This window comes from Oryzias latipes, chromosome 15 (genome assembly GCF_002234675.1).
Source record: "Oryzias latipes chromosome 15, ASM223467v1".
In the NCBI taxonomy this organism is placed as follows: Eukaryota; Metazoa; Chordata; class Actinopteri; order Beloniformes; family Adrianichthyidae; genus Oryzias; species Oryzias latipes.
In genome coordinates, this window is record NC_019873.2 from 3636910 (window position 1) to 3652657 (window position 15748).

Here is a 15748-nt window from a genome sequence, read left to right on the forward strand (position 1 = left end):
TTTATTGTATGTTGTGATTTTGCACTCTGTCAATGATAATTGATTTTCTCTGCAGCTCTACATGCTGACCTGCACCTCCCTCCTAGTGTGTTGTTTAGCCCCCACCCCCTCATGATGCTGCGCGTTGCAGATCAACCCCCCCTTTAAGGAAGCTCAGCCTGCTTCCCAGTGTTTGTCTCCAAGGGTTGTTCTTTTTTTATTACCTTGCCTCTCCTCTGTTTCATTATTTATTTTGGTGGACTGTACTGCAAATTGTGTTGTCAGTAAAGCGCTGTATAAATAAAGATTGATCTGACTACAAGAATTATTTCTCGCGTGACTTAATGTGCGAGATTTCTGCGCAGTGACACGATGTTGCCAGATTGGGCGGTTTCCCGCCTAATTGCTCTGTTTGAATTCTGAATTTAAGGATAAAATTAGCTTTTGGCGGTTTTTAGTTACTTATTAAAACACGCTTAGAACCCGGTACGCTCTGTCTCACCTGCCATCATGCTTACTTGACACCAGGAGATGTACTACTAATAAAATAAACAGATTATAAAAAATTAATAAATAGACTGCTTAGACGCGTTTTATTCAACGTTAGAACATCACATATCATGGTTTGACATCATAAGTCTCAGAAATCTTTGAGTGATTACAAAGGCAAAGTGAAACAACAAAGTTAATAAAAAAAAGCAGAGAGGCAATAATAATAAAAATAAATAAATAACATTTTTACACATCTATTGTAACAAAAGGAACGTTTTCAATCTATTACTGTGTTTTTATTCTTGGTTCCTTACGGAGTTCTTTTTAACTATGACTTTTTTCATTTAGACACAATTGTCTAAATGATGGTGTAGAGCCACTGGGTAACAACATTAACAGTTTTATGCAGACCTGAGATTAAATTCCTGGATTTGGGGCCATAATTTAAATATTGAAGTGCTGATAATAAGAAATGGTGTTCTTTTGCTTTGAAAGCTTTAGAAAAATCTAAAAAAAAGAATAAAGCAATTGTCTTCGATTTGCTGCCTGTATTCAATAATATCCATAACTAATCTTGTGTTATTATGGATTCACCTTCCTTTCATAAAGCCAGTTTGAGTTTCTAATACTATATCTGAATATCCTGCCTATAGTTGGCTAATATGTGCTATAAATATAATTCCTAGGTATGATTCTAATCAGTCTAAATCTCTGTATTTGGCGTATTTCCTGTTTAGTTACAGCAGAGGTAAAGGAGCTTCCAGCTCTGCCTCCGATGCACACTTTTTTTTTTTCTAACTTGTCCTGTCCAACAGCTGGGCAGACAGATGAGAGCTGACGGCCTCTTGTGTTGGACATATTTTACTTTAACAATAGGGGTTATTAATCTTCATACAAACCAGAGGTATGTCTGAATAAACCCCTTTTGTAATTGAGGCCAAACTTTATTAATTTCAACCATGTTTGAAGATCTTTGGTGTTGGACCGGACGGAAAAGGAAAGAAAGGAAGAAGAGAGAGGGACGTTAGAGAGAGGGGGGGCGGTAGGAGGGTGATAATAGGAGGGTAGGGGGTATAAGACCATGAAGCAGCATAAAGCAACAAGTTTACTGGTTGTTTATCGTCACGGTAAGGTTCAAATGTAGTACAATAAGGGCGGGGCCTGTCCACACACACACTCAAATGTTATCAACACACCTGTTAGCTGCAAAAATGTCCACATGTCGACATGTACACAAAAAAGAGGCAGCCGGAATCCCCCCAACGCCAAACAGGAAAAGGCAGGGAACAACCGCACCCCGGGCGACCAAGACCGCCACCCAGGCCAGGGCCAGCAGGACCGCCGCGAGGCCCCCAGAGCCAGAGAGCAGGGAGGCACGGAGGGAAAGAGAGCGCCGCCCCAGCCCAACCAGGAGAGCAGCCCCCCCGCCGCGCCGGGAGAGCCCAACGCAGGGCCCCACCGGAGAAGGACGCCCACAGCCCCAGACGAGCACCCCATCACCACCCAGGAGTTCCGGGCATACCCCCGCCCCGACCCCAGGTACGAGCCAAGACCCCCCAAGGGAGACCCACTCCGCACTCCAGGCAGCCACCCACCCAGCCCACGGTTGGTCCAGGGAGGAGCAAGGCAGGGGCCCGCCGCCCCCGCCCAGGAGGGGGGAACCCCGGGGAAAAAAAACGGGGGCCCACAAGGGGTGTTGTAAATATGGCCCGACCAGGCTCGGCCACAGTTGGAAAATTGGCGGGGCCCAGTGCTCAGGGGCAAGGACCATGACCCATCCCCCAGGGACACGAACACCCCCGGCTCAGGTGTAATGTAAACCCCCCCACCGTGCGGAGAGAGAACCGCTGGGCCCAGGAAGCCGGCACCCAAGGGACACGGCCGCCGTTGCCAAGGGGCCCGCACCCCCCACCAGGGAAGGGGCAGGGGACAGATGGTCCTAGGTCCCACCTTCCTTCCAAATGCACACTTGCTATAATTTACTCATCATATTGTAACTATGTTTAAAATGTTTGTTGTAAACATTTTCCCATATCCTTAATGTTTGTGTATAAAGTATTCAGCCATAATTATAAGTAAATGAACTACATATATTTTCTCTGTCTCCCTTATGTAAAATATCCAAAAATAATATGCTCATAGAATAATCTATCATTTAGATGAGTTCTTATCAAAGGTATCAAATGTTTCCAAAATACTTGAGTGAAGGAGCAATTCCAAAAAAGATGAGGCACAGTTCCTGGTGAGAAGTGACAAAATGAACAGTTAATATCCAGATCTTTCTTAAATTTGGTAAAGAAGTGTTTCACTAGATAAAATTTATGAAGAATTTTGAAATAAATGTCTTTAATTTTATGGGTGATAAAATACTTTTGGGGCAGGGACTGAACCTTTTCCCACTGAATTGTACAGCCAAACCTATTCCAGTATGAGATAACATACGGTTTTGTGGCAATCTCGTTTTGAAACAGAGAGCGGATACTTTGATCATTCCTGCCAGCTGAAAAACAAATCTTTCCACACCACAATTCTGTTAATTTGGGAAGAGAACATGTGGTATCTGAAGGAGAACTGCTCCAAAGAAGTCTAACAGCACCTGGGATGGCTCCAATAACCAATGCAAAATCTGCAGGTGAGACGTGCAGATTATAGGTGGACAGAAACTCTACGTATGACATCAGGTCATCTTGTGGATTCATCAGCTGTGTCACAAGAGGAATGTTCTTTTCAAACCAATTTTCAACACAAATACTCTTGTTTTTGTACAGAATATCTGCATTATTCCAAATATAGAGGCGCTCAGGAGAAAAATTGTGTTTGTAAATCAAAGTCCATGCAAATAAAACCTGCTTATGAAAATTACACAGTTTTATCCTTAATGTTCTGACGTAACACGAAGCTGCACTGAACACATGGCGATGCATGCAGTACCTCTGCCGTGCTGTAGAGGGCGTGTGTGATAACAGTTGGAAATCTTTGACATATTTTTAGTAGATTTGCGTCAAATTATAGAAAACAGTGTGACAAAAGCAAGTAACACATAATGGATGATCAATTATTGCTAGTGAATCAGAGATCTACTTCCAGGGCGGTTCGTTTTTTGTGGAGTCTGGCGGTTTTCAGATGAATTCTGGCTGGAAAACCGCGACTCTATCTGGCAACGCGGAAGGCGGGTTGTTGGTGGCCGATGACGGTGGTGGTGGTGGTGGTGATGTGGAGTGATGGCCGGCCAGACTGTGGGAGCGATTCTATTTGACTTGGACAACACTCTCATCGAAACGACTAAAGCTGGGGGAGTCGCAATTCAGAAGGTAAGAACAGCGCGAGACCCTCTGGGGTTGATGACGTCACTGACCGCGGCGGGCATCAGTTCTTTGCTGAGCTCACGTGTTCAAAACCAAAACAAAGGCGTCCGAAGGAATCAAAGCAGAACTTTCTGGACTTCACTTCATGGTCCAGTTTGTTGGGAAAAGGTTTGGCTTCTGCCAAACTAATATCTTATTAAAAACGAAGTGAAAGAGGTTTCATTCAAGATCCTCATAGGTTTATCCAACAAATCAGTAAATAATGCTAAGGTTAAAAAAGGATATTAATAAAAATTGTTCTGTTTTTCACTTTGAGGAAACGTTGATGCATATTTTTTGGACATGTAAGTACACTAAAAACAATGTGATAAATTAACAAACCTGATAAAAACTGACATTATACACATTTTACTTTAATATGGAAAAATATCTTATTTGGTTTCGTTAATTATGATAATAAAATTTCATCTCAATTTTATTTATTAAATCTCCTGATTTTATTTACCAAGTATTATATTCACAAGAATAAATTTAGCAATAAAGCTCCCAATTTTGTGATTTACTAGCCCAAATTAGATTTGACTTACATTCCATTTCCCTCAGTACAAACAAAAAAGCGATTAAAACGTGTCATTTTGCTCAGCTTCATAATTTATTTAAGTTTATTTTGTGTCAAAGCGAGAGTTAACATATGTCACTAAACTAAAAAAAATCACAGATGTTAATCGTTTTTTGAGCATTTTAATTTTTTGATGCAGAAATTAATTTTCCAGTGAGAAGAATTTAGTTTTTTTTATTCGCAAATTTACTTTTGTGAATATGAAATTTGGCAATGAAAAACATGTTTATAAAAAAGGAATCACAATCTTTCTGTTCAAAACTTTGAAAACCAAATTAGGTTTTAATAATAAAAAGTTGAAAAAATTCTGTCGGTGATGAATTTGTGGATGTTTTTCCATAATTTCTATGTGAATTCACTAAAAACAGGATGGATGAGAGCATGTTTCTGGCTGAATGAATGAATTCAGTCACTCAGGATGAGCAGCAGAACCACGTCAAATGTTTTGTTCAGTGGCGGATTTAGTAGTTTAGGGGCCTCAGGTGAACAATAAGACGGGGCCCTCTGCAGCGGTTCTATTCATCTGTTTTTATGTTCTGCAGCGGTTCTCTTCATCTGTTTTTATGTTCTGCAGCGGTTCTATTCATCTGTTTTTATGTTCTGCAGCGGTTCTATTCATCTGTTTTTTATCCTTGCCTAGAATGGTAAATGGCGTATACTTACTTATGTAGTACTTATGTAGCGCTTTTCTACCTTCCTCGAAGGCCCAAAGCGCTTTACAGTCACAGACCCATTCACACACTGGCGCCAACCTCCCACCAGAGGCAAGGTGGGGTTCAGCGTCTGGCCCAAGGATACTTCAAAGCATGGGTGTGCAAGCCGGGAATCGAACCTGCAATCTTATAATCATGGGTTGACCGCCCCTACCGCTGCACCACGGATAAAGCCTCCATCAAATAACTTTTCCTCACTGCTCCACCTTTTGACAACACCGATGTCCTCCCCTCATTTCTGAACCCGCTGACTCCCGTTCGGGTCACAGGGCTGTTGTTGGGCTGAGGGCAGGAACGGCCCGGACAGGTCACCAGCCGCCGCACGGCCACACAATAACACACACGGGTATCTAGGATATTTGGAGTCATCAGTTAACCCATGAAGCATGTGTGGCACTGTGGAGGGAAACGGTGTCCAGAGAAAACCGGGGGGGGGGTTGTTTTATGGGACAGTATTGTCTGAACATGATTTTCATATCTGACGTGTTTGTTTTTGAATCCTGCAGACCAGCGAGCTCTTGAGGACGGCGCTCGGCCTTGATGATGCCACCATCAGCAGCATTTGCAACAAATTCAAGCAGAAGCTGCTACAGGAGAACTTTGACCCTTTGAGCGGGCGGCCATTGGATGACACCCGTGTGCGTCACTGGGAGGAGAGCATCGAGGAGACTTTGGGAAGTCTCCCCAGGCGCTCTCTGGGAGCCGAGTGCTATTATTTATGGAAAAAGAGCCGCCTGGACGCTCTCTCTCTTTCTCCTGAAGTGCGTGACCTCTTGCGCCGACTGCGCTGCCGATACAAGTTGTTGCTTCTGACCAACGGGGAAGCTCGGAGTCAACAGGAGAAAGTGGACGCGGTCCAATGCCAGGAGTTCTTTGATGCCATTGTGATAGGGGGGGAGCATGCGGAGCAGAAACCCTCCGTCTCCATCTTCACGCTGTGTTTCAACAGGCTCGGCGTGGAGGCCCGGGAGTGCGTGATGGTGGGGGACTCTCTGGACACGGACATTCAGGGGGGCTTGAACGCTGGAGTGCGAGCGACTGTGTGGGTCAACAGTGGAGAGAGTGATGCGGTGTTAGACGGCTCCGTGAGGCCGCACTTCACCGTCTCCTCTGTTCTGGACCTGCCACGCGTTCTGGACCAACTGGAATAAAGATGTGGCGGTGGAAGCGCGTCAAACTCCCATTCATCTGCAATAATAACCAAATATATAGTCAGGGGGAATAAGCCTAAACCTTGGCATTTGCCCGTGAGAGGCAGCAGCTTGCTGATTGGAATGGAAAACTGTCATTAAGCAGTTTGGGTAAGCATGACTGTAGTGTGTCTGTGGTGAAGTGGCCCAACGTTTGAATCTATGAAGGGTTTAAAAAGAGATACAAGCAGTTTAGCCCTCAGTGGTCTGTGAACCTAGGCGGTTATGCCAGTACCATCAGCTGTTTAATGACGTAGGAATGACCCCCCCCCCCCCCCCCCCCCATTGTTTTATTCATAATTTAAGGAGAAGTTTTCAGTTTACAAATGTTTGGTTTTAAACAAGTTTGCATACAGTTCAATGGAGTTTGAGTGGTTTTTAGACATTCTTCAAATGGTTCTGACCTTTTATCTATTGTGGATTCATATATTTTGATCTGGTCATAAAAGACAAACACTAGTTGATCTCATTTTTTGTTCATTTTCCAACTATTCTAAGAAATAAAGAGCTGGACCTTTTATTTCTCTTTGACCACGACAATCGTTGCTTGTATTTGTCTGCGGCTCATCTGTTCCTACAGTACAGACCAAAGGTTTGGACACAGCTTCCCATTCATTTGAATGCGAAGGTGTGTCCAAACTTTTGGTCTGTGCTGTATGTTCGTACTCTGTTTACGCCGACTACGGTGGCCATTTTGGTTCAGTTGTTCTGCTCCCAGGACGGATCATACTCAAACTGAGGAATCAAACCGAATCTCAGTCAATTTGGAAACAAACCGAGACCCCCTCCAAAGACGGGTCCGAGAGTGGTTTCTGGTCCCGGACCAGGGTCTACTTTGGTGTATTCAGACTGAAAATTTCTTTTGGACCATGGTGGAAAACAAACTCTGCTTTACTTTAACCCTTGTGCTATCTTAGATGACCCCACCCTTACATTGACGTGTTCTCCCTACCATGACAAAGGTGGATAAAGGTGGAAAGATTTCATGTCATCCATGGACACCAGTGAAGATCACAATTCATTGAAGAAAAAAGGTTCAGAGCACTGTCTAGTGGGTCTAGATGACCCAACTCCCAATGTTGAAGTGCCTAGGATAGCACAAGGGTTACGCGAACCAAACATCTAAAAAAAAAAACACCCTCAGACCATAGTGGGGTTTTTTTTTAAACGCTAATTGGAGAGCCTGAGTGCTACTAAGTTACTACAGTCTTTCTGGCTAAATGTCTTCTCAAGATTTGACATTGAGGTGTTTTAGGAGGATTTGAAGAGTGACATGAAATTAAAGTTAAGTAAAAGAAAAAGCTATTTGGTTGAAGAATCAGATTACGATTCTTCTAAAAAAAAGCTGAAAATTTTGATAATTGTAAGAGTTGAATAGAAGCAGCTCAATCTAGAAAATTGTATGGACAAAAGAAAAACGGCAGGAGTTCAATAAGAATTCAACTCTCAATTGTGGGCGGGATTGTTGGCATGGAGTGAGCCTGCCTAATTTCCCATCAACCCTTTGTTTACACCTTCCCACTAGCTTACAGCCCCTCACACCAAGCTAACATTAGCAGTGCAACAAAAATGTCCATCAATATCAGATCTGTCCACCTGTCCAGTTCTAATCCAGATTCTAGCTCAGACCAAGAAAACAAAGACGTTCATGGATAATGATCAGAATGGAGCAGAGCAGGAAGACTGTGACCTGCCAATTGCAGGTTTTACATTACAGCTAGAAGAGTTTTCAAATGGCATTTTGTCATCTGCTCCTGATTCATAACAAACTGAATAAAGAAGTTATCATAAGGTGCTGTTGAAAACATCCTTTTTCTAGCAGGGGTAAAGATGGAGGCAACATTGACCCGGGATGTCCTCAAAGGCTGAACACACCTGATCCAGGTGGCTGTAAGGGAACGACAGCTGGAACCGCACTGGGGTGTCTGCCCTCGCTTAACAAAGACTTCTGTTACAAATAGATTCCAGACGATTGACACGCTTTTGACAAATTCCTTTTTCCAGATCTTTCCTTGTGGTCATCCAGTGTTAAGAGCAGGAATAGAGACGTTCCTCTGTTCTCTCACTATCCTGTGGGGAATACAGACTCTTGGGAACATTCTTCTTCCAATGGGATGTCACTGTGTGGCACCTTTTATTAAAACCTTTTCATGTGAATTAATGGTTCAGTTCCAACATGAGCCTAAACGGCTCTAAAAGGATAATCATTTAAAAAAAGGATATAAACAAAGTGAGATTTGTAAAACTGCTACAAGCTCCAGCGTTTACATTTCTACCCTTCGATCAACGTGAATCTGCGTATTCTGCTTTGCTCTGATATGTAAGAATTCTACACATATCGGGGAAAAGCCACTTTGGATCGTTCCTGTTTTGAGGGGACGTAAACTTCCGGTTCCGGACTTCCGGTTCTGGCTAGTGATGTCTTGCCGCCATGTTGTCCACAACCAGGTCCTCTTGGCTTTATTGGGAAGAACCTGATGGCGGTCATCAGAACTGACACCCCGTCACAATGAACACTTATGAATTTACGGGATTTGAACTCTGAACTGCATCAAGCAAAGTTCTGATAACAGCATGGTTTTACAGAACTGATTCAGTAGAATTTGACTGAAATGTTTCAAAACCACAGCTAAGGCTTTAAGGCACGTATGTATCCTGCAGCACGTCACTTAACCTCAAGTTTTACTTTGATGTTCATCGCTGCCAGTTCAGCTACAAAGTAGCGGAAGACGTAAGGAACAGACACGGCGTTGATGGAGTCACTTTTGCCACAAAGCGTGCAGAGGGTCTTTCGGTGGCGCATGGCTGACCAGCAGGGCGGAGGCTTCTCCAGCAGCGGGGACAGGAGGCTGCCGCAGTCCACGCACATCTGAGCCTCTGAGCGGTCGGAGCAGTTGAAAAGACGATCGTGAAGGAGGAAGGAGGAGCCATGGGCCAGCAGGGCGTCACGCTCCATCTCTCCAAAGCGGATGCCTCCCTGAATGTTCCTTCCTCCAACGGGCTGGTTGGTGACCTTGTCCCGCGCTCCGGTGGTCCTGACTTGAAATTTGTCAGAGACCATGTGACGCAGCCGCTGGTAGTAGACCACACCGATGAAGATGTCTGCCTCCAGCTCCCGACCGCTCACTCCACTGTAGAGCCGCTCTGTCCCGTAGTAGTTGTACCCCCCCGCCCGGAGCAATTCCCCAAAGTGATCCAGCGCAGAGTTCTCCTCAGAGAAGGTGAAGGGTGTGGCGTCGTGGCTCCGACCATGAAGGGCGGCAGACTTGCCCGCCATGCTCTCGATCAGCATCCCGATGGTCATTCGAGACGGGAAGCCGTGGGGGTTGAACAAGATGTCGGGGGTCATGCCGCTCTCCGTGAAGGGCATGTCCTCAGCGGGCCACAAGCGGCTCAGGATGCCCTTCTGCCCGTGGCGGCTGGCAAACTTGTCACCAATTGTGGGGTTTCGTGGCACTCGGGTGGTAATGCAGATGCGTTTGAACTGGCCTGAGCCGCTGTCGTTGCTGCATATCTTGATGTTGTCCACCACACAGGCCTCCTGGCTTCTACAAACCACACAGAATGGCTTTCACTTCCACTGAGACAAAACATGAAGGGAGCAGAGATTTTTGCCGCTTACTTGTAAAAGTGGACGCAGCTTTGTCCCGTGTTGAGGTTGATGTAGCTGTAAAAGGGGTCACCATACTGAAGCACCGATCCGACACGAGGGAGCCCATCAGCATCGAGCTTGTCGTTTACTTTGGGGTCCCCTGGCTTGGTCCCAAACACCACAGCATCTTCCCCCCTCACTTTGTCTGCAAGGTCCACCAATTCTGTCTTGTAGATGCTCCCATGTGCAAAGCCTCTCTCCCACGATGACTTGTTCACAATCTAGTAAGATCAAAGAACGTCAGAATGTAGAGACCCACTCTGAACATCTATTTTCAAAGCATTCCAGGTGGTCTTCAGACTAGGAGGAAGTCATTTTTAGCCTAAATCTAAAAACCAAAGACCAGCAGGAGTTCATCAGAAATTCACCCTGAAGTTGTGGGCGGGACCGCTGGCATAGAGTGACCCTTCCTCCATTTCCCATCATGCCTTTGTTTACACCATCTCAGGCAAACCAATTCCCGTCACAACCCCTAACTAACATTATCAGAGAAACAAAAATGTCGACCAATATCAGAGCTATCCAGCCGTACAGTTTAGAGCCAGATTCCAGCTCAGACGAGGAAAATAAAGACGTTCATGGATCTATCTGTAAGAGGATGATCAGAATGGAGTAGCATCCCTACTGGGAATGCTTTGAAAATAGCTCAAAAGATGATCAAATCCCATCTGTAGAAATGTAAAAACTATTGTGTTGAATTCACCATAGCATCTTCCATGTCGTAGCCGGTGTAGGATATGACGGCGACGATGGCGTTTGTGCCGCTTGGATAGTTGTCCAGATTGTAGTGATCGTACATGTAGGGCCTGACGAGGGCGCTCTGTGGCGTCTGTAGTCGGTACAGCTTATTGTCCGAGCGATCCATAAACGAGTGTAGAGGGAAGCCCATCGTTTGTTTACCTGAAACAAACAGTTTAGGGTCAACAATTTCAGGACTTTGGACTCCAAATTGGTGTTAGCCTTCAATGAACATTTCTGATCCCACCCACTTACCCATCTGACACTGGTACATGTTTCTAGGACTCTGGTTGTGGTCTGAGAAAGGGATGAAGTTTGCCACCACGCTCAGCATACTGTGAGGGAAGAGCTCCTGGTGTGTGGTAACTCCTGCTTCAATCTCCTCTTCTAAAATTCCAACATTGGTGTAAAGCTACGGCAGAAAAGTAAACCCGTTTTACTTGGACAGCTGTCCTCCGATGACCGTCTCGATGGCAAGAATGTCTTTCAACGTGCACCAGCTAAACATATACCTGCTCAAAGGTGCCAATGAACTCCTGTTTGCCAAGAGCCAGGTTTTGAACGGGCCGCATCATCCGGCAAGGTGTTGTGAAGAGGAACAGACCTGGATACAAGCTGGCTTTTCCAGTTTTAGGAACCAGGACGATCTCAGTCCAGGGAGGAACCTTCCTCTCCCTCAGCACCTGCACACACGTTAGTCATCAGGTTTCTGCTTCCAAGGTCACTACTTGTCTAACATCCTTCTCGTACCTTGAACCTCCGCATTGCATCAACAACAGCTGGAGCCAAGTCGGTCTCCACCCAGCCAACAACAGAGCCATCCAACACCACAGGGTAGCAGTCAGAGAAGGCCTGAGCAGGAGTACCATCCACCGGAGTAACACCTCACACACCGAAAACAGGACCATTTCCATTTTCAGCCGCTGAGGAGCAATGTGCACTTTGTAAAAATGTTTGGAGCTTACCGAGGGAACAGAGCAGTGCAGGCAGCGACGTGGTGGGACTGGATGCTGCCACCACCTCACAGCTGGCAGTCATGTGGTTCATGAGTCCACAAGGCTCTCCGTCTGGAGTGTGGACGGGACACAGGAAGCCCCAGGACTCGGGCAGCAGCTTACGGACTGAGGTGGTCCTCATCTTGGCGAACGCTGCTCCTCTGTGCACACAGCGGAAGTGAGAAAGGTAGCGGATGAAGTTCAGCTTGTCAGCGACAACGCAGAGGCCCGAGTTCTGCAGCATGCCGAGACCTGTGAAAGAAAACATTTAGAACAAAGCAACTATTGAAGTTTAAAAATATATATATAAAGAGTGTGGATATGCACCCGTCTTAGAATTTAGGTTTCCAGTAGCCAAGAGATATTCAAAAGGTTTGGTGACATCAGAGCCCATGTTCAGCATCTTTATGACATTTTCTGTGCTCCATCCCCTTGCAAACACTTTGGATCCTCTTTTGTCAAAGGACAGCTTCACAGACACCAGCCATGCAGTCATTCTCTCCTGCAGTGTTAAAGACGAGGAACATGAAACTAGAACTTTAAGATTTAAAAGTCAAGGTCATAACATTTACAGTACAGCCTTCCCTCATGTATCCCGGGGGGATACGCTCTAAAAATAGAAAAAAAGAGAGACCAGGATTTCAGAATAAAAACAAAGATCTGATCGCGATTAAATATTTATGAAAATTTGGCAAAACTGAACACTTTCTGTCCAGAAGACACAACACAGAGGAGATTCATTGACAAGGTCTGTAGCCAATTAGAGAACTAGACTGAGTGGCCCCTCCCCCTGGCGTTCCAAACAGGAAGTAGCTTCTGACTCCAAGAATCTAAAATGAAAAGCTGTTACTCAGTCATTCTGTTGGTCCAAATAATCCTTCTTTGTCTGTAAAATTTTTTTTAAAACATTTTCTTGACAATCCTATTTTTTTCCCATATTTTTGTTGTAGCGCAACTTTTTCAAGTTATAAACTGACCAATCACATGACTTAATAAGAGTGGGTGGTTCCACATTGAACGGTCGAAGCATTTGATTGACAGATTCTCCCAAGCCTGCTTTCAGTGGTAAGGGTGTGGTCTTCTAACAAGCTTACTCCTAATTGGTGAGAGTGGTTGCCATAGAAGCGTATCATGAAAACAAGGGCGTCTGAACTGACTTCATTTCTAAATGGGTGACGTCACTCAGTCCAGTTCTCAGATACAGTCCATGTTTAGGTCGCAGAACACAGGAGAAAACTCCACACCAACGAGTTACCTTCAGAAACATGAGGTAGAGCTGGCCAGGGGTGAGTACTTCCTGACACATGATGCTGTCTGGGTTTTCCTCCATGCATTCCTGCTTGGCGTGGCTGAAAAGCTTCCGGCTCATCAGACACAGGAGGTAAAACTTCTCCGTGTCCGACTTCAGGTGGATACAAATGCATTCACTGCACAGAAATAGGTTATTTCCAGTTTTTAAAAACTAGGTTCTTTAGTATGTAGTGCTTTGAATCTCCATAAAAAAGATTTTAAACTGCCTGATGGGCTTACTTTAGCAGAATGTTGGCACACTGCTCATTGGTGTACCACTCTGGGAGGTTTAACTTGACCCTGAAGCGCTCTCCCAGGTAAGTGAGCACCTTACTGCGGGTGGTGCATCCCTCTTCCATAACCACACGCAGCATCTCCGACACGCAGGTCTTGTAGAAAGAATTGTCCTCGCGTCCTTTAATCAGCTCCTGGTAAATCTGGAAGTCTGTGAAGTCGACAAGGGCCTGAGGAGCACGTCAGACCCCCAGATGATTACACATCAGCTGGTCATCAGGGTATCTCTGCTCGTTTACTCGGATACCTTTAGTGCAAACCCCAAGGGAAGAAAGAAGAGCTCCTTCTGGTAGATGAAGTTGAGCATCACAGTTCCGTTCTCCAGATAATGGAGGTTCAGGTTGATCGCTGTGTGGTCATCCTTTACACAACGCATGGAGACTCCTGAGAAACCACGAAAAAAATGAGGCAGTAGAGTCTACAGATAATTTACCTGGAGGCATTGTACACACTAAGTCAGATATGTACCATACTGAGTGTATCCCTGCCCCCTGCTCTTCCATTTTGGTCTGGACATGGCAATAGGATAGTTCCTCCTTGGCATTATCAACATGCGGACCACCTTCTCGATTCCATTCACAATGAAATAACCTCCCATCTCCTGTGAAAAAACAAAACAAAGTTTGCACATTTTTCATCAACTGGAATGTGTTCGACCAACTGCTGCACTGCTTGCCACGGCGGCGCCCACCTCTGCTTCTTCGTGATGCTTCACCAGCTCTTTAGGAGACATGCCATGCAGGTTACACAGCCTGGACTTCACCATAATGGGCACCTGACCCAGAGACTGCTTAATAATGCCTTTGGGAACGCCGTTAATCGCCCAGCTGATGTCTGCCTGCAACCAGAGAATACAGATTATAATAAATATAGACCAGTTGATCTAAAGTACTTGTTACTGTGCCTGTCATAGTTTCCTTAAACACTGTAAAGAAAAAGACAAAGATTTGGAAATGACAGGGTCTCACCACCAGCTTTCCTTTGTAGGAGCATCTTCTGCCTCTGCATTCTGCTGGAAACACCTTGGTCTCTCTGCAGATGCTTCCTTTGGCCACTGCTGGGCTGTAGATGGCGGCTTCCACAAATGACAGGCTGATTTGGTCATTTTTGGACATGAACTCCAAGGGAGGGATGGCCTATTAATACAAACAATGTCACAATGAATTTTACAAACATGTCTTCACCACCATAAACAGCAGGAGGACAGGAAGCAACACATCTGGCACAAATATTCCTCTCACCTTTTCAGTTAAGCCTGAATGGATCAGCACGTTTAATTCTGTATTTTAAAGTAGAAATACAAATCTACTTTGTAACTGATTGAAATAACTGTAGTTAGCACTTGGTGTGTAAATATTTGCTTTGTTTACTCAATGCCTTTAACTTTGTATTTATATCTAAACACTTTTCTATACATTTAGAAAATGTGTAGACTCTTTACAGACCCAGTCCGATCATCTGTTGTAAAGGTTTCTTAGGACATAGTTTCTGCAGAGCGGCAAGAGTTTATTAGAAATTCATCAAGTGGATGTATCAGAATGGAACAGACCAGGGTGACTGTGTCCCGCCCAGTGTATTTTCCACATTACAAATAAACTCTTTATTAGCTCTGATTCACAACTTGAATAAAGAAATACCCAGAAATGCAGTTTTGAGGTTTCTTTCTTCAAGTCCTCCTCTATGGAGGACATAAAGTCTCCCACAAGCATACATAGTCCTGGGAGAGTTTTGGCATAAATGCAGCTCCACAAGAACAGGTTAAAAATACCAAAAAACGCCATTTTCCTTAGAGTGGGCTTTAATGCAGTAGAAGCTCCTCCTGGTATAGATAGTTGTTTTAACTTAACAGCCAAAAAAAATTACAATGGAATCATGTTTCACTCTTTCCTTAATAACACTTCAAATGTTCAAAAAAAGTGAACGGTGACATATTTTAAGACAAATATGTTTTTTTTTTTAATTATTGACCATTGATAGATTTAAAAAACTATTTTTTTCTTTGGTGTTTATCATTTGGTCAATGGGGCGATCACATCTCATCACACCTCGTTTATCTGTTTTTACACACAACATGAATTTAGAAACGATTAGCTGTAACTTTAGAATGAGGGCTGAACTTTCAACACTCATGGTTGGAGCAGGTTCGCACTGAGTCTGACCTGCACGGCCCGGATCAGTCCATCAGTAACAGCCTGGTCGAAGGACTCGATGTGAGCTTTGGTCAGATCCTGGATGGCCGCGTGCTGCTGATCTGTTAGTTTACCAAAACCTCCGTCGGTTAAGTTCTTCAAACTCGGACCTTTCGGCAGACGACTCCATTCGGCTGAAGAACCCATGCTGGACGTTCAGCAGCAAACAGAGGAAACCACATGAGGAAACACGTGTCTGCAGGAGGAAACAGACTTCTTCTTCGGAGGTTTTACAGTCATCCTGCTGTTGAGCGCCACCTAGTGGTTTAGTTTAACCTTGTTTTCAAACGCC

At 44.7% G+C, this 15748-nt stretch overlaps 2 protein-coding genes across 2 annotated transcripts; one reads left to right on the plus strand and one right to left on the minus strand.

Annotated features, from left to right (window-relative positions):
* Positions 1–3633: 3633 nt before the first annotated feature.
* On the plus strand, positions 3634–6835 carry nanp (N-acetylneuraminic acid phosphatase). The gene is made up of 2 exons (XM_004076890.4): positions 3634–3782; positions 5615–6835. The coding sequence occupies exons 1-2, from the start codon at positions 3693–3695 to the stop codon at positions 6257–6259; spliced, it is 735 nt and encodes a 244-aa protein (XP_004076938.1). The 5' UTR covers positions 3634–3692; the 3' UTR covers positions 6260–6835.
* A 1561-nt stretch (positions 6836–8396) lies between these two features.
* polr1b (RNA polymerase I subunit B) lies at positions 8397–15697 on the minus strand. The gene is made up of 15 exons (XM_004076892.4): positions 15427–15697; positions 14236–14403; positions 13959–14105; positions 13736–13868; positions 13515–13651; positions 13214–13437; positions 12939–13110; positions 12011–12185; positions 11654–11935; positions 11439–11572; positions 11201–11371; positions 10944–11100; positions 10654–10850; positions 9921–10171; positions 8397–9846 (listed from the first exon to the last, which is right to left on the minus strand). Exons 1-15 carry the CDS (start codon positions 15601–15603, stop codon positions 8964–8966), a joined length of 3408 nt encoding a protein of 1135 aa, XP_004076940.1. The 5' UTR covers positions 15604–15697; the 3' UTR covers positions 8397–8963.
* Between the last annotated feature and the right edge of the window lie 51 nt (positions 15698–15748).

Excerpts from the sequence above, each read along its gene's own strand:
- nanp (XM_004076890.4), top strand. The coding sequence starts at position 3,693 with ATGGCCGGCCAGACTGTGGGAGCGATTCTATTTGACTTGGACAACACT. Across the intron at positions 3,783-5,614 it reads GGGGAGTCGCAATTCAGAAG|ACCAGCGAGCTCTTGAGGAC; the intron begins GTAAGAACAGCG and ends TGAATCCTGCAG.
- polr1b (XM_004076892.4), bottom strand. The coding sequence starts at position 15,603 with ATGGGTTCTTCAGCCGAATGGAGTCGTCTGCCGAAAGGTCCGAGTTTG. Across the intron at positions 14,106-14,235 it reads CCTACAAAGGAAAGCTGGTG|GCAGACATCAGCTGGGCGAT; the intron begins GTGAGACCCTGT and ends CTCTGGTTGCAG. Across the intron at positions 10,851-10,943 it reads CATGTACCAGTGTCAGATGG|GTAAACAAACGATGGGCTTC; the intron begins GTAAGTGGGTGG and ends TGTTTGTTTCAG.